Source organism: Trachemys scripta, chromosome 2, assembly GCF_013100865.1.
Source record: "Trachemys scripta elegans isolate TJP31775 chromosome 2, CAS_Tse_1.0, whole genome shotgun sequence".
Lineage (NCBI taxonomy): Eukaryota > Metazoa > Chordata > Testudines > Emydidae > Trachemys > Trachemys scripta.
Genome location: NC_048299.1, coordinates 202,938,850 through 202,957,127, shown reverse-complemented (window position 1 = coordinate 202,957,127; position 18,278 = coordinate 202,938,850). Strand labels below are relative to the sequence as shown.

General features: G+C 38.3%; 1 protein-coding gene across 8 annotated transcripts in view; it reads left to right on the top strand.

Annotated features, from left to right (window-relative positions):
* Positions 1–18,278, top strand: part of ESCO1 (establishment of sister chromatid cohesion N-acetyltransferase 1) — a 52,603-nt gene that overhangs the window by 4,185 nt on the left and 30,140 nt on the right. For 6 of the 8 annotated variants that reach the window (XR_004644711.1, XR_004644710.1, XM_034762747.1 and 3 more), the window contains 5 exons: positions 72–2,161; positions 2,856–2,967; positions 6,111–6,177; positions 8,702–8,813; positions 16,611–16,676. Coding sequence is in view for 5 of the 8 variants with exons in the window: in XM_034762747.1 (XP_034618638.1) it covers positions 74–2,161; positions 2,856–2,967; positions 6,111–6,177; positions 8,702–8,813; positions 16,611–16,676 (2,445 nt within the window). In the remaining 3 variants the exon portion in view is untranslated. The remainder of the gene's footprint in view (positions 1–71; positions 2,162–2,855; positions 2,968–6,110; positions 6,178–8,701; positions 8,814–16,610; positions 16,677–18,278) is intronic. The other 2 variants (XR_004644712.1, XM_034762749.1) reach the window with 1 other exon arrangement.

Genomic DNA, 18,278 nt, shown 5'->3' with positions numbered 1-18,278 from the left:
TAATAATGTACATTAACAATAGAAGTAGCTGAAAAAAATTGTAGACTTTTGGTTCAATTGTTGTTTTGCAGAAATGGCAGCCCAAAAAAGGAAGTCTGCAATAGCAGAATCTTCTGCTAAACGTCGGAAGCTGGATAAGAACAGCAAATCATCAACAAACAAAGAAAGAGAGGTGTCAGCCATGAAACATGTCTCAAATAAATCAAAGCCAAATAAAAATGCAATGCAGAAGAAAGCAGTGCTTAAAATCTCGGTCAAACCTAACAGGTCAGTGGTAAATAAAGCCATCAATAATTGTGCTAGGCGGTCCTCCCATTGTAAACTAGTGCAGAAACATTCAAAGCAGAGAGAACTTCAATTAAAGAAAAGATCCAGTAAAACAGTACCTATGAAAAAATCATCCCTGAAATCATTAGGTAGGGTATCTACTACTAAAACACCCTCCAGATCTTCACAAATAAACCATACTACTTTCTTGAAATCTACAAAGACTTCCTCCAAAACAGGTCCTGAAGGGAAGGACAAATGTGCTTTACAAACCAAAGTTTCAGTTGAAAGCAAGAGACAGCAATTAAAATCAACTTCAGATATTAAAAAGAATTCATCGAAACCCCAAAGTATTAGGCAATCTGTCTTGCAGTCTGTAAAAACTTTAAATGAAACTACACTTAGGAACATACATGTGGATATGAAATCTGTAAAGGGAAATTCTACAGAAAGTAATTCTTGTACAAGTTCTAAAGCTGTAAAAATTACTGATAAAAATTTAGGGATACAAGTTCAGAGTCCTAAAAAGAATCTTGCAAAAAAGTCAACTTCTCAAGATGCTGAACAATCATCGATTAAATCTTTCGGTGACAACAAACGTGAACCTGAATTAGGAATGCGCATGTTGACAAGATCATCAGGCACAAACACTAAAATAACTGTCAAAGACACACAACAGCAACCAAAAGCCACAAAAAATAAGGAAGTGTGCCAGAAAAAGTCAGTACAAGACATTCCTAAGCCAAGACACATCATTATCCCAGATGAGCAACTAACTAGGCGATCTCATAGATTGCAGCAGTTATCAGATATGTCAGCAAGATCCCTTCGTAATAGGGAAATTAAAGAAGGAAAAGCTTCAGAAGTGCAACAGGGCACTCAAACAAAAGGATGTATTCAGAGTACTAGAGTTGAAACAGTTAAACCTCTTAAGCAGAAAACAGAACAGAAAAATAAGAAAACAAAATCTAATTTTATAAGTGGAGATGAAGAAATAACTGTAGGAATAACCAGCTCTCTGCCAGAGAAAAAATGTAAAATGGACCATAAAACCAATGATTCCAACAGTTCTCAACATAGCCTGCAAGACTCAAGATTATTTCTTGATCATAAAAAAGTAGAAATGGTAAGTCCACTTCAACCAACTTCTGTGACAATAAATAAGGAAAAACAACCAGTGCATCAGAATGTGAAAAGCAGTGTAAAAGCAAAGAAAGTTTCGCAGCCACCTGTAAATGAAAGAGATCTAGCCAATCAGCCGGAGAAGGTTGTGAAGTCCAAACGGGTAAGCATTCTTGAACTCTGTGAAGAAATTGCAGGTGAAATTGCGTCAGATACAGTAGAGGTGAAAAAAGATTCTCCCAACACTGAATATAGAAAAGGAGAAGAGAAACCTGCAGAAACACAGCTGTCACAGACTATATTGCTTACTCAGAAGGAACCAAATCAGAGCACTCAGTGCAAGCGTTTTTTCCCCAGCAAAAAAGGAATACCTGTCAAATGTGTTCTGAATGGCAGAAATAGTCCTGCAAACAAAAACTCTAAGTGGACCAAAATTAAACTAATGAAAGCTGCTAATATACATCAAAATAAATTAAACTCTGCAAGTGTTCCCAAGCTGGATTTGTTAGAAACTAAAATTAAAGTTCCAGAATCAAGTCAAGCAACGGATGCAGAAATACAGCTTTCAAAGGCCCAAGGTAAATTGTCAGTGACAAAGCCATGTGAGAATAAAAGTGCAACTCATGTACAGGAGAAATTGGGAGCAGTTTCTTCTGAAACAGTCAGAGCTAAAGATGTGACACCAGAAACAAAGCAACCCACAAAAAAAGTTGCTGAAAATGGCTTGTTGGATAATCGGACAAAACATGTTCCTGAGCCAACGCTAGATGAGGTAATTCTTTTTATTTATGGAATGTGGTGGGAGGATACTTTCCTAAATTTGTTCTAGTACCTAACAGTGCTCGTGTAACTAGCTTTATCAGTAACATTTTGTGCAACTAAACCATTTCAGTACAGGAATCTTAATCTGCTATTGAGTTGCCTTGTGCTTCTATTATAAATCAAATAGGAAAACAAATCTGTTATGTAATACTAAGGGCAATAGTTTTAAAAAAATAAAATTCTCCTCCAATAACTCAAGTGCATAGCACAACAAATCAAAATGTCATGGCTGATTAATTTAAAATACCATAACTATGTTTTGCTGAAAATGTACATTAAGGGGAATGGGAGGACAAAGTACTACTTATGCTCATGATTAGGTTTGTTTAAATGTAATGTTCTAAGAACACAGGAGTACATGTAATAACCATATTCTTTCCAAATAAGCATTCATATGCACTGAATGTGTAATGTAACAACATTTTCCTACATCAGATAGTGCCACAGATATATACATGGGGTTGCTTATCAGTTCATTAAGCAAAGTCTTAAAGAGAACTGGGAAAAGTGTTAAACTGATCTTGTAGGAACTCAATAATGGTTTTACTCATAAAATATTTAATTAATGAAATGGGGACAGAACTTAGAGAGAGAGATGGAGCAGTTTGACTTTGATCTATCATCTGTTCTATTGTGTTGTTCAGAGTTTTAGCTTGCATTTGGATACAAGTCCAGAAAGCACTCCAGTGAAAAGTACTACAGCAACAGCACCACCACCTAAGCAAGCCAAAATGGAGATAGAGAATGAATCTCAAGGTAAAAACTCTCTAAACTGTAAATTCTGTGCACTCTGAGAGGTCTGTTAATGGTGGTGATGAAGGAATCCTCTTCTTCCTTTTCAAATAGGAAGGTTACAAAATTTATTGGTGTCAGCAGGGCATGAAAACTTACCTTGTAGTCCTAGAACTATTATCAAGGTGAAAAATATGGTATCTGGCAACCATGCTCTCCAGAGCCACATTCCCCAGTAATTTAAAAGAATAAAAGTTATGTACTCAGTTTAAAAGTAATATACCAACAGCACTTGTTGATGCCTAATTTTTTGGGCTATATTAGATTATTATTGGTGGAATTAATCAAATATATTAGAATAGTATTTGGCCAGTTACAAGAACCAGTTGAATACCAAAAAATATTACTCAGATATAATATATAATGAATGTCAGTAAAATCAGATGTTGAGTACTCGTCTACCAACTTGACTTATTTCATCCTTTGCTTTTTGTTTTTACCTTCTTTTCCTTCCTGTCTTCACTCAACTCTTTTTTTTCCAGTAACTGATCATGGCTTGTGAGTTGTCATTGGTGTCTGTTTTCTCTCTCTTTTTTTTTTTTTTTATCCCCTTCTATGTATTCTCTACTTTCTTTTAACTACTTCTCCATATACTCTTTCAATATCATTCTCCTTATCTCATCACCCATTCTTTCTCTCCCACTCTCCCTTCATCTGCACATCTACACACAGGACTTGGAATTTTTACCAGGTTCCTAATAGTAAGGAGACTTATTCACCTGATCGTGGACTGATACAAAAAGTGGGGCAATGCTCAGGTGAAAAGCCTTGCTCCCCTGCAGCAGGTGAGAAAAGGAAGGGTGCTTGAATTTCTTCTAGGATGCTGATCCCTGGACTCTATTCAATGGTTCCATCTTTCCTGTCAGCTTCTGGCTAGTAGATGTCTGATAAACTTGAAACTCCGTCTTCTCTGGCTGCTGGAAGAGGAGCTGCATTCTCTGTGTTCTCCTTTTGTATCTGAGTCTTCTGGTTGCTAAAAGGGTGAGGGTTCTCAGTCTACACCCTCCCTTCCTCTGGGCTGATGTGCTGAGGAGAGGGACTGTCCACTATTCTACCCTGTGCTCCACCTTTTGGCTGATATAAGGGCGGTGTTTATAATGCTCTGCCCTTCCTCCAGACTCCATATTTAGACTCCCCTTCCTTAGTGCCTGTCTCCCTCCATAGCTTTCCCACATTGCAGTAGAATGAAACTGACGGGACTTGTTAATTTTATTTCTGTCTGCTGGGATCTGAAAAATGACAATGACAACTTTTTGCCAAAAGTAGTGGTGAGAAAGGTTATCTGGCAACTTAAAAAAAAAAAAAAACTGGACTGCTCAGAGCAGGTGACTTTCTTCAGTCTGGGAGGGCAGCCTAACTAGAAGGAAAATTGCCTTGAAACCCCCATTAATGGGTTAAATGAAGCTTTGTGTTGGGCAGTGGCAACACCAGTGCCATCTGTTTGCAGTCCACAAAGTCGGTGGGAAAGAGAATGGGCATGCACTGAGTTCAACAAGGGAAAGGCCCTTGGTTGGCATCCCTGACGTACACTGCAAAGTGATTACATGGATGCAAGCAGTTTCTGCAGATAGTGGATGCTTGCACAATGACCCATCCAGAGATGAGGAGAACAAGACTACAAAGAAAACCATACTTTGTCAGTCTTTCCTCTGCCTCTTCTTGTGGAAGAGCTGAGCAGCAGCAGAGGTGTGGAGTTGTCCTGCCCTCTTAGGAAGAAGCACTGCATTGGTTTCATCTTAGTTTGATATTGGAACACCATCTTCAAAAACATCAGGGTTAGAAACTTTCTAAATTTGTTTGGATTCTGTAGTGATTGATGGCTCTTGCCCAGGAAAGCTTACTTTTCACTCTGGGCTAGTGAATGTTTTCCAGTCTGGAGCATGGAGTTGAGTAAACTCTGTGGATGTTCCATCTGATAAGAAATGTTAAGTGAATTGGCAACTTGTACAGTTCTCCTTACTACATTCTTCTTGACAAATTAAACAATGAATCTTCAGTTTTCTCATTTTTGCTCTTTTCTCCTGCCCCCCACCCCTGGTTCCCTTACACTCAAAGATTTTTATCCATATCTTTTGTTTACCACTGCCTTATTTCTAACAGTATACATCTCTTCTCTCACCCTCTTCACTTATTTGTATGCATCCCTTCTCAAGGAGGAACTAGAGTTACTACTTTTTACCTCCCCTTCTCCATCAAATTCCCACAAATTTGCAACCGTTCATCTATCTGAAGAGGGCTGCATTCACCTCTCTCAGGAACCTGTCAGCACTGTTCCAGTTGTCAAGTCTTGGTCAGTGTAATGTGAAAATCTCCCCCTTGCCTCTCATGGTTCAAGAAGCAAAGAACCAAACTCCATCCTAAACAATAAGTATCCTTATTAGATCACTGATACATCTCTTACTCCTCTCTGATGGCATGCCATGCTCTTGCCTTCTCTCCATCTCCTTGTGATAGTGCCTGGCCTTGTGATGTCCTATGCAATGTTTCATCAGCAGGTCTAGCCGTTTACTAAAAGATGACACTTGTGCCATTCTTCTTTTCAGTGCAGCTCCAGCTTTTTGAAGTGTCACATGCAGTAACAGTATTGTTAGGATCCTTTACTGTTGCTGGGGGTTAAGAAAAATATTCTCTCTTCTCTCCCCTCCCTCTCTTCCCTCCCCCCTTATTGCATTTCCTAACTGTCTCTCTTTCCCCTACCCTACTACTGAGCAAGTCAGAGATCGTATTTATGGCTCTGCTGCTGTACACAGTAGTACCCAATTGACGTCAGCATGAGCGGGTTGAAACTAAAATTCAGATTAAGTCTGCTGCTCCTCCCTGGCTATTGAGCGAGAGAATCATGTTCAGCAACAGTGGATATGTGTAATTTTCATGTAAGGTAAGTTTAAATATTTAGTGTGGAGAAATATGTGACTCCTGCATGAAATTTGCACCATTTCATTACATGATTTTATTTATTTATTTTTTTTACAGATAAAGTATAGTGTGTTTAACATGGTCTTGCATATCTCTTTGCTGTAGTGAAGTTAACGTGTTTTGCCAAGTTTGCTTTTTCTATTAAGAGAAATTTTATAATGAAATGACATTATTAACCTGATTAACTGCAGGTTCGGCTCCCAAGCAGTTGGTGCGCACTTTATTCACAAATCAGACATCTGAGACTAGTGAGAAGAGGTATAGTACCTTTTTATTCTTTATTAAATTTATGGAATGACAGTAGCCCCTCCTTAGGTAAAGTTGCCATTATACGACCATTTTTTTTTTTTTAACATGGAAATCGGTGTCTCATCCTTTCCATAAGAGACCGAGTTCTGTGTAATCCAGTTTACCAAAGGAGGTTGTCAGTGGAAAAAGCACTAACTTCAGCTTTGGTGAAAAAATTATCATACAGCCTGGCTGCAATGTGAGTTGCACCTTTTTTTGAAAAAGTGGTAATTAGCAGAGCTAAAAAATACTTAACATTTTGCATTGCTTTTTGCCAGATCCTAACCTGAGACTCTAAAATAGATGATGACTAAAGTTAAGTTTATGAGGTTCACCTATTCAGAGGAGGAAGGTTCCTGTAGTTTTTCAGTTACAAAAATCTTGTAATAGTCAATACACTTTTTAATGGAGATGTTTTAGGTTTTTTGTGGTCCCCCAACCCCTCCACACTGAGCTTTGTGCCCCAATCTACCTTAAATCTAGTTGCACAGTGAGGCCCTGAGAAAATCAGAAATTCTGGCTGCCTTATCCATAACTTTTTTTCCTCATTTGCAACCACACAAAGTAGAATGCTTCACTTTTAATGATATAATGGCTGTGCCAGTTCTGGCCACTCTGTCATACGCACTCTCCTGATTGTTTTCAATATTATTTGTCTAATCAGACCTCATTAAGAGTGTCAAATGGCAATGTACAGAGTCAAAGTAATGGACACTATTATTCCATATCCCTAACCAGTGATCTTAGTGTCATTAGACGTAAAGTATAATGTTCACAATGGAGATATGAAACCAGTTATAAAGCACTGCTCTGTAATTCAGATTTTCAGTCTTCACCTACAAGCTAGACAAATACAGTGGCTTTTCAAAATTAACCCAGAGATTGAGGACTTCTTAACTTTTAGAAAATTTTCTTGATCCAAAAATAACACCACTGTCAAAAAAGCCATAAAAAGATGGGCAGATGTAAGTTTAAATATCTAAACTGAATACTTCTAAATGTTTGAGTTTCTTGCAGATTTAATCTTGAATTTTTTTTGCTTTTGTTTAGTTTAGAGAGTTTTATAAAGATTGTTGCTCTTAGTTGCTGATGTGAGTGTGGTCTTATCTTCAACTTCACCTAAGCTAAGTTTTCTGTCTGGAAATGGAAAATGTTCATATTGTTGCAAGCTTGAAAAAAGACTTCTTAGCTAATAAATTTGTGCTCCCTTTGCTATTTTAGATATTTTGTTTTCATAAGTGCTTTCTTAACACATGTCCCAGATACTGCTCCTCTAATCCTATTTGAGACCTGATTGACATAAAAATGTCACATGTGGTATAATTTCACTGCAGGCCCAAGGAGAAAAGATGTAATAGGAAAGATCACTCTTTAATCCATAATTATTTCCAGTAATTAACGAGTCAGAAGAAATGGTGACTCAAATGAAAGAGACATGAATTCATGTCTTAAGTCTGGCATGCCAACACTTCTTTAGATATAACTTGTAGAGCAAAAATTTCAACGTATGTAAAAGCTTATAATTCATCTACTGCAACAGACTCTGGCAACTATTAGCATCTTGTTAATAAGAACTATGTTGCTCTGTCTGATCGCCGCTTTGCAAAAAAGTTAGGATTAGTAATTGCCAAATAGAGGTGCTTGTGGTGTCTTTTTTTTTTATTGTGTGAGAGAGATTAATGACCTCTAGGAGCCTCTCATTCTAAATTCTCCTGCTGTCTCCTCCTTTTGGAAAAAGTTCTCTAGAGCTCTGTGGGGAAGTGTTGGTTGGTAACAATCCCTTTTCTACTTCCCTCAAATAACACAACTAACAGGAAAGTTGGAGCAGGAAGAACTTTTAGCGAACTTTTAGGAAGAACTTTTGATCTGTCTCTGAGGTAGGCAGTGCCAAGTTGGCTTCTCTTCTCCATGCAGTGGGAAAGTCCCTTTTAAAAACATTTTATGAGAGAAGAAAAGCCACAGGATGTGTATACATAGCCTGTGCACAGGTCCTTTTCAAAGGTGTGGGGGAAGGAATTATCTTCCGTAAGGGACTGGAATGGTGTGGTCTAGACAGAAACTGTTCTGCTCCTCTCCTGGTGATATTGGACCGCTACTAACTCTGACAATAATTTGTCTGTGAAGTGAAAGTCAGAGGGAAAATTACTGTAACTGACTTTTGAGATATATATGAATTGTAGATGAAATTGACCACTATGTCTATACTACATTGCATCGTTATGTTATGTGATAAGTAAATTGTCCAGTCATTCATAATTATTTCTTCCCACTAGCTACATAGTTTATAATTTATGATACTCACAAGTGGTGCACTTTTTTGGTTGATCATCTTGGCTATAGTTTGAATATATCAAAATTGTAAACTAAAACATGTATGCTTTTAGTCCTTGTTTTGAAATTTAAATTTATTTAAAATGGATTTACATTTATAGTTGTATTTTTGAAAATACCTAGTCAGAAGGGCCTTATTGACAGAAAATATGTTTGTTTAAAGGGTCCCTTTGCCAAACCATTCATTAGCATCAAGGGGCAGTAGCTTTCTGTCATCAGAGCAGCATATTCAAAAATTAAGAGAAGCAGAAAAAGATGACAAACAGCTGATCATAGTAAGTACTTTCCTTTTAATGTTGCCATCTGTGTATTTCTCAAACTTATGTGTCATAAGCCTGCATTTTGAAATGTTAACATAACCTCTACAGTAAATATTTTTGAATGAGCTGTCCTACCTTTTAAATGTTATGAACTTATCTTAAATGTAGTTATCCTTACATAGTGTTGTTTCTGTAATTTCGTAATCACTAACCATTTCTCACTTTCATTCAATTGTTGGCATTAAAAAGTGATGCTGGACTGATTGTTGTAGAATCCATATTGTTTAAACTGAGTCTTCCAACATTTCAGTTTTGTTTTAAATAGGCTTTATTTGCTTTCTCAAATACAAAGAGGAGCTTTATTTATAAAGGAAAGTGGAAAGGAAGAGAAATAAATTTGCCTTTGCATATAAACTAATCCTCAGTTTATGCAAATTATAGAATCTGACTAGTGGGGATAAGCGAGTGTATCTGGCAGATTTTTCTGTGTGAGGTTACATATGAATGCATTACACTTATGTAATGATATATGGATATTTTTTCTAAGGCACTGATTAAAACTAACGATAGGGAAAGAACTTTTCCACAAATCATTGATGAGCTAGCTCCATCAATAACGGATACAGCGAGAGGCATATTTAAATAATTAAAAATAAATTGTTAAACTAAAGTACAAATAGCTATTTCTACTAAAGAAAAAGTGGAGCAAAAACTATTCAACCAAAGAATTTCAAAATGTCAAGTGGGGCAAAAGCACACAAATTGTCCTAGTTTAAAGGACCTCACAACACTGCAGCAGAACCAATTAAAAAATTGAACCTGTTAAAGCAGACATTACCACTACCCGCACTTTTGTAATATTAAAAAATTACTAAGAAATAGATAGGCATGAGAGTCCTTAATCTGCTAAAAACATATAATAAGGACACGAGCCTGAAGTCTCTCTCTTTCCTAAAGCATGAAATTTGCCTCTTTGGGTGGGATTACAAGATAAATATATATATGTTCAGAAATGCCAGAATATTAAACTGTTCAGAAATGTGATATCTAACACTTACTTGCAACATTCTCAATTATTGCCTGTTTAGGTCTCAGGTGCCTAATTTTAAACATACAAATAATCCCCTTTACTTCAGCAGGGCTGAATGGGGGCCTTAAAACCCAACTTTTGGTTGTACAATAATAGGATTTGATCGGTCTTTGATATAGGTTCTTTGTAAGGAAAAAATAGCTATGATCTTCACGGATCATAAACCAATACTTTTTGTAATTGACTGGCTTATTTTTCTCATTTTCAATTTTTTTTTAAAAAGAGTGGTTTGTTCAGTGCCACAACAAAAAGGAAAAGTCTTAGTTATGTAGTATCTAGTGTAGTAATTTTAGAGGGAGGAAAAAAGGATAAGGGTCTTCATCAAAATGCGTGAGAAAACAAATTTACATCTGAGACTAGTTCATTGTGTTTTATTTTAATGTGTATTTCTGCCGGTTTAAAAGTCGAGCGTGACACTGTCAGTTTTAACAAAATAACACAATCTCCAAAATATTAATTGTATACAACTCTTAACATTTTAACCCAGTCCCTGTTTATCAATGAAGGATATAGTTGTTATACCTGTAGTTCACTTTAATCAAATAATAGTGTATATGAGACAGGACACAAGCTATAAATCACTGTCTGCAAAAACTGACTAAAGCCTTCAATCTAGGTGCACAGAAGATTACTCTGCCAAGTTAGCTTTTTTTTATAAAATGTGAAACTAGAACCAGTTGAAAGAGTGGCAATTGCATTACATTTTAGAAAAAAATCTTGTTTTTTGAAGTTCATAATTGGCAATGTTATTTTTTGACTAACTATTTCCAGATATTTAGTCTTTTAAAGAAATGTGTAAATGAGTATTTGCTGTATAGTGTGTACAGAGCCCATTTAAAACTGTTTGCAAACATATAATATATAGTAATTATCTTGTAAATATTGGCTGAAAACATATTTTACATCTCTTAGACTTTCTGGCATGCTGTTAGGAGCAGCATTTTATTATACTCTTATTGTAAACAACATAGTTCAAATTGCTGCTCAGACCCATTCACTACTTAATTAAAACATTAAACATCCAATTTTTTAGGAGTTTTGTTCTTATCAGTGGTAAGAAAGTTATTCCTATGGTGGCTCCTATGGTTTGAGATAGATGCTCAAGAGGATCACATTTATCCCTATCTCTCTACCCCATCTCTTCTAACTTGCCAAAAAAACCTCTCATCTTTCAGAGGTGTTCTCTGTTGTAAGATGTTAGGACCTTTAAGCACAACATTAATTACCACTTCTTTACTGTAGCGGTGACCATGTTAGTATTTTGGCTTTACATTTGTGCATTTTATGACCCTTTTTCATTCTGTTTGTACAATGCCAGAGTCCTTGGGACTGAGGTATGATATAAACCTTATCAAATATTCTTATAAATTCTACCATTCTGTTCAGTATTTGGAGGGAATGTTATGGGTAAAACAGTTTTCCCCCATATGCAGTTTTATATTATCTGTTTAACAAGAATTTAGTCCATAATATGTTCGTATATTATCTCCTTATAGTGTATATATGTACTGAATACCTTTTGTATTACATGTGAGTATAAAATGTATAACAAGCTCAATTTGTCGGCAAAAGGCATTAAAAATGGTCTTGCAATGTTTGCTTTTAAATGACAGTTTGTTCTCTCTCAATATAAAAATCTTTTACAACTTGAAGTTGTTCTAATACTGAATACTTGTACTGATTTTTTTTCAATTTTTTTTTTTTATGGTGCATGTCACTAGTGTCTGAGCATGCCTAACCATTAATTATTCCTCACATCACAACTATTATTCTCATTTTATTGATGTAAAACTGAGGCACTGAAAGATTAAATGTCTTGCCCAAAGTTACACAGGAAGTCTGGCAGAGCCTAGATCTTCTGAGTGCCTTAACAAGATCATTTTTCCTCTTTTTATGAAGGTTACAAAACAAACTTAAAAGAGCAGTGAAAACCTAATACTATGTGTGCACACACACTCAGAAATATACTTTGGAGGAAGAATCTTTTTATGTTTTTTTACATACATTAAATCCTTGTAGCAACTTTCAGGTCAGTACGATCTCTGTTTTACAGACCATGGAAAGTAATGTAGCAAGATTCAGTGACTTGCCCAAGGTTGTATAGACTGGGTTAGAATTTAAGTCCCTGATTATTGTTGTGTTCACACTAATATAACAGTCCAGTCTGAGATATTCTGAACTATGATATAGGAAGTCAGACCTTAAATAACTTCTAAAATCTTACATATTCAGTGGACATTGTTGCTGGTTAAATGAGCTCCCACATTTATGCAAAATTAAGTGTTTTTTGTTGTTTGTTTGTTTGTTTGTTTGTAATTAAACTTACGATGAGTAGAAATGTTCCATCCCCTTCCTTAGAAAGTTTTAAACAAATACTCCCTTGCTGTATTTGCATCCTAGATTTTTAATGGAGTTCAAAAAAGAATTAGGTAAATTAATGAAGGATAAGTCCATCAGTGGCTATTAACCAAGATGGTCATGGATGGAACCCCATGCTCTGCGTGTCCCTAGCCTCTGTTTGCCAGAAGCTGGGAGTGGATGACATGGGACAGTGGGATGACATGACTCCATGATTGCCTGTTCTGTATGTTTCCTCTGAAGCATCTGGCACTGGCCACTGTTGGAAGACGGGATACTGGGCTAGATGGACCACTGGTCTGACACACTATGGCCATTCTAAATGCAAGTACATGAGAACCTGAAAATGAAATTGATGTCTCGTTAATTCTTCTTCCATGTTGATAGGACCGCAAAATTTAAACTGCATAGGGAGCTTTTTTTGTCTTCAATTTTAATAAAATAAGGTGTTTTTGTAACATAAGCAAGAATTTGCTTTTTAAGATTTTTATACCGATATCCTCAATGCCAACATAGTAAAACCACCTCCAAAAGCAGCATTGAGCCATGGTCAATGTGTTTGAGGTTGGCACAGCACAAATGTAGATACTGCACTACCTGTGTCAACCCTAACAGTCCTCCAGCAGCTGTCTCACAATGTCTGACACTGACTGCTCAGGTCACAGTTGTGAACTCCTGTCCTGGGGTCTTGGAGACCAGAAGGCTCATTGACCCCACTCCAAGTCCTGCAAATTTTTGAAATGCCTTTTCCTGATTGTCCAGTTTGGCAAGCACACCTAGCAGCTCTCAATTCTTGTGTGCAACTGCCTAGCTGACCATATTGGCTACATGCTCCAGATGAACTGCAGCTTGGAGTAGACAAGAGACATTGGTTTTCCTGGGCCTGTGGGGAGAAGAGGCTGTGCAAAAACAGCTACAGACCAGCCATAGAAGTGTGGACATCTGCAGATTTCACAGATGATTCACGAGCAGAGGTACAACAGGGATCAGCAGCAGTGCTGTGTGAAAGCGAAGGAACTGTGGCAGGTGTAGCAGAAGGCCAGGGAGGCAAACAATTGATCTGATGCCAAGCTGCAGACCTGCCACTTTTTATAAAGAGCTGCATGCCATACGTGGTGGAGACTCCACCACCACCACCATGGATATCTCCAAGGAGCCTGGGGCACAGGCCCCTGGCATGAACAGCGAGGACGAGGGGAAGGTGGAAGAGAATGGAGGACGTGCAACTGGGGGGGTCCAGCTATGCCATGAGCCAGGAGCTGTTTGAGACTCCACCACAGCCCAGTCAGTTTTGGCAGTTAAGCACATGCAAGCCCAATGCAGGGGAAAGAACCTTGGGTAAGTATATAAATTTATTTTCCATTACGGTTATGGTGCTTCTAGCTTAAGAGAACACAGCGATTTGACTTTTTATTAATTTACTTGTACTAGAAGTATTGGTACAACAAAGAGAGGTAGAGTGTTATGCTTTTCGTTCCCCTGTAGAGTTAGGTAGGGGGGGCCGTGCAGAGCAGTTTGTTTATACTCTCAGAGGTGTCCCTTGAATCCTCTTGAGAGCTCTCAATGAAATTTTCATGGAGGTGCTCAGCAATCCTCTCCTAAAGCTTTTTAGGGATGGCAGCCTTATTTCTTCCTTCATGGTAGGCTAGCTTCCCACACCAGTTGGTAATAATTTTGGCAGTCTCCATTGCAGTAAATAAGCTAGTGGTGGACAGGCCCAGGTGGCTTCGGGTTGCCAACAGCAGCTGTGCTCTCTGTGCCTTGTTACCCTCAGGAGTGAGAGATCTGCTGAAATCGCCACCACTGTGGAAAATGGTGCCAGTATTCAGTGCCATTGCCCATCACTCATAGTTCCATGCAACTGCGCAATCCCTTCCTCATTTCCCTCACTCTTAGCAGGCCATACTCACCATGGCTGGAGCTGAGAGAGTGGTACTGTGCACAAGCACTCTGAAGCAAAAGTGTCAGCAAGCATGTATTGTTTAAAACTTTTGGGGAGCAAGGGAAGGGAGTTCTGAATCTTAACTTTGCTTTCCATTGTGAGTATACTGACAATGGTACCTCTGTTTTCTCTGTAGCTGCTGCCATTGCAGCCTTGAGCGGTTCCCCCTCCACACCTACATAATGCTTGAGCCAGATAAGGAAGAGAAAGCAGAGAACTTGGGTTGACCTGTTCAGCAAGATCATGCAAGCCAGTGCTGTATCAGATAATGAACAAAGGGCCTGGAGGATGAATATTGCAGACTATATAGAGAAGGAGAGACCAGACAAGTGCCAGGCCCAGAGGGAGATGCACGAAGACATAATGGGCCTTTTTGGGCCGCAAACACAGATGCAGCACACTCTTGCGGATCTATAGGTTCAACAATCCTGGGGTTGCCTCCCTTTGCAGTCTGTGGAGAAATGCAGTATAGCACCTCCCTACATTCCCTCTCTACATTCTATGTGGCATCAGGGGCCACATCACTAATTCTACTACTCCCCACTGGAGGCCATTAAGGACAACCACAGCTTCACATACACTGACCTGTGAGAGGCACAATTGATGTCTATATTGCTAAAATGGACATGAATGTTGCTTCCCCTTTGTTAAGCTCTGTTACATTAAAACCACAAGAAGTTTATGGATTTGCTTTTAACTTGAAAAGAACTTTATGGAAGTGTTTTTTGTTACTCTTTGTTTGGAAAATAATTTCTTCATTAGTTCCCAGCATATGCTGCAGAATGGCTGGCGATACTGAAAGCACCCAGCTTCTCATGATTGTAAGCTTTGACACAACTCATAAGATCAGTGATAAACAGTGTAATAATCATAAATGTACAGCAAGCATCACAAAATTAGTAGGTATCTGTGTCACATTCATAGATGTGCGCCACACAATTCCTAAAAGCCCCCAGACTGCAGGGCCAGGTAGAGCACAGCACATCACAGTGCATTACTGTGGCTTGCTGTTAAAGTGCTCTTTCAAAGCCTCTGTATAGCTCCATGTTAAGCTCTTCTGATAGTCCTGGTGTCTGATTGTTCAAACTCAGCCGAAAGCTGCAACACCTCTGCCGTCCACTCCGGGGGCAACTTTTCCCCCTTTGCTTCACAGATGGACACAGCAGGCGGCTATAACCACTGGGATATTTTTCTCACTGAGATCAATCTTGAGAGTAAACAACGACAGCGCCCCTTCAGTCTACTGAAAGCACGTTCAGTTGTCGTCCTGCATCTGCGGAGCCAGTAGTTGAATCTTCCCTTCGTGCTGTTGAGTGGCCAGTGTACGTCTTCATGAGCCAGAGGAGCAAGGGATAGGCTGGGTCCCCCAGGATCGGTACTGGCATTTCAACATCACTGTTTATAGTAGCAAAGTGCAAACTATTCAAGTTTATACACTAAAGTAGCTTTCATTTTGCTTCTTATTTTTCCATTACACTTCCATATAATCTCCCATTTAACTGTTTTGTAACATAGGCACTTCATGAGAGAGGTGAAATGTTTTGGCCTCAAAAAATTCATGAGTTAAATTGATGAAAGTGAAAATGCTATCCATAATGAAGTTGATAAAAACCAATGGGCTTGAAGCAGTGAAGTATAAAACTGAAGATAAGTTATTGGTCAGTTTTAATTACTGGCTTTTATATGCCATTATAAACCTTCATGCTCCTTCAAGTTTATATTCCTATTGTTTACAGAATCAATCTTTGACAAATAAGAAAAAATCAATACTGTAAATACTATCCATGGAGCATAATGTTCAAACTTCACTTAGCATCTTTTTTTATTTTACATGTTTATTGCTACAGTTTATAATGACCAATGAAGTCAGCATTCCATAATAGGAAATGACCCCATATTTTTACTTAGAAAGTAAACTCTCTAGAAAATTTTTTTTAAATGTAACTTTTGCCCTTTGTCTGAAGCAGTAACAATTTATGAAATTTGGAGTCATGTTTTCCCAATCACTTCGCTAAATTCCACAGAATAAAATTCCATTAAAATCTGCACATCTCCTTTTTGAGCGGGGCATGCCTTGACAAGTAGGGAAGCCTGCCCACCAACTTCCTGCCAGAAGCTTCTGCCTCTTCAGGCAATACATATGGCCGCTCAGGATGTCCTTTTTTTTTTTTTTCCTCTCCTTTAATTCTTTGTGAAGAACCCAAAAATAAATATTTTCTTTGCACCTTCTTCCTGCTTTTCTCCATTTCCTCCCCACCCCTTACAGCCTGCATTTTTTTCTGGCTGTTTGTGCTCTCTGAGCAAAGTGTTGCTCCTGGAGCAGCTGCAGCAAGGGTAATCAAAAGGGGGAGTGCTTCACCCTGCGCTTAAGACAAGGGGCCCCTACCAACTCCTACAAAGGCACCAAATGCCTATTTTGCAGATGGAGCTCCTTAACTCACAAATGGAGGATCAGGCAGAGCTGCACCTTTTCAGAGAAGAGAAATTGGTAAGACATTTTTATATGTCCAATATCGAGAGAATTATTAAAGCCCTTCTAGATGTGACGACCACCTTGATGTAATGTGATGACTGGTTGTCTTGAAGTTACAAATGGACTGAAACAGTGGGTTTCAGAAATATAAACTTCTCACATTCTTCCAAATGGGGGTTATCTGACTTAGGGTCTTTATCCTCTCTGCAGTTGTATGAATGCAATTTGCCTCAAGTCAGTGTAGGTTTGCAGGTGCCTAGAAGAATGACTTTAGATCAAGTAACCCAATTTCTGCTGTGGCTCTGTCTTGAACCACGTTGCTCTGTCAGATTACTGAGAACTAATCTTCATGCTCCCTATTACTGGCTCTCTCCTAAGTCTCAACAGCTCATGCTTCGCTTAGCCCAACAGAGGCTTTTGGAGAAGATTAGAGGGACATTGTCAATTTAAAGAATGAGTTAAAGGGATGCTGTCAGGTAAAATGTTTAAACTAATTTCAGAAACTTTGTTTTGAATTTTTTTTCTAAAAAACCTTTTGAAATGTTTTAAAAATGGAATTTCTTCTCTTCTGCTGCTGTTTAAGGGTGTATTTCAGGGAGGCAGACTAGGCAATCTTAAGAATAATAAAACAACGTTAAGGCACTCGCCTATCTATCTTAGCTCTGGACACATGCTTCCTTCCCTGCTGTTTCAGCAACAACATTGGTCGGCATTACGCCTCAACATCCAAATTCCTCCCTTTAACCTATTGAAAAGTCACAGAATGACTCTCATATTGCCCGCAAGGCCCATGCATAGATCTGGGAGAAAAAAGGATCAGTGTCTCCCAAGCCTCAAGGTTTCAGTCACTCCTCAGTTCTGTGTAGGAGTTGAGTGACGGATGCTCACCAACCAGCTCTGCCAGCCTATCCTGGGGAAAGGAGACACCATCCTGTTCCCAAACCAGAAACTGCAACAACTCTGCAGCTGTTACTGGCAAACTCCATATTTGGAGGGAAGAGTGGATATGTGAGCTCCCTTCAGAGCACTGCGTTAGAGTAATGTCATGCTAGTGCATGGGAATAGGAAGTACTGGTTGAGTAACAGAAGTGAAAGAGCTATGTGCAAGGTACTATCAAATACGTAAATTAACTGAAAACAATTGTTTCCTGTGTTGCTTTCAGTAATAGTAATGTGGTGTGTTTGTGTTTTTTTGCTTATTACTATGAGTTCTCTCTGCTGTTGATGTGTGAGACCCATGCAAAAAAAGGAAAACTGTACATAGGAAATTATGGCCTAAACATGACATTTTGTCGAATGCTAAAAAAAGGAAGAAATTTTTTTTCTCTATTCTTTCATTTGTAGTAATGTTAGGTGCTAACATGTAATAATAGGTTAAAAATAATTGGCAGATTTATTGTCTCTCAAATAGATTTAATTCCTACTGCTATATTCCTTCTTCTGATTTTAGCCTGCACATCTTGCTTCTGCACTGCAGAGTCTATACCATCTCATATAGCAATTTTTTGTCTGAAGCATGGTCTACTGCAGTTCGTGGATTTGGAACAGTGCTTCAGTTATGCTGGCAGGCTAATGTCTTTATTGGCTGCATAAGGTTATCGAATATGTTTAAAAAAA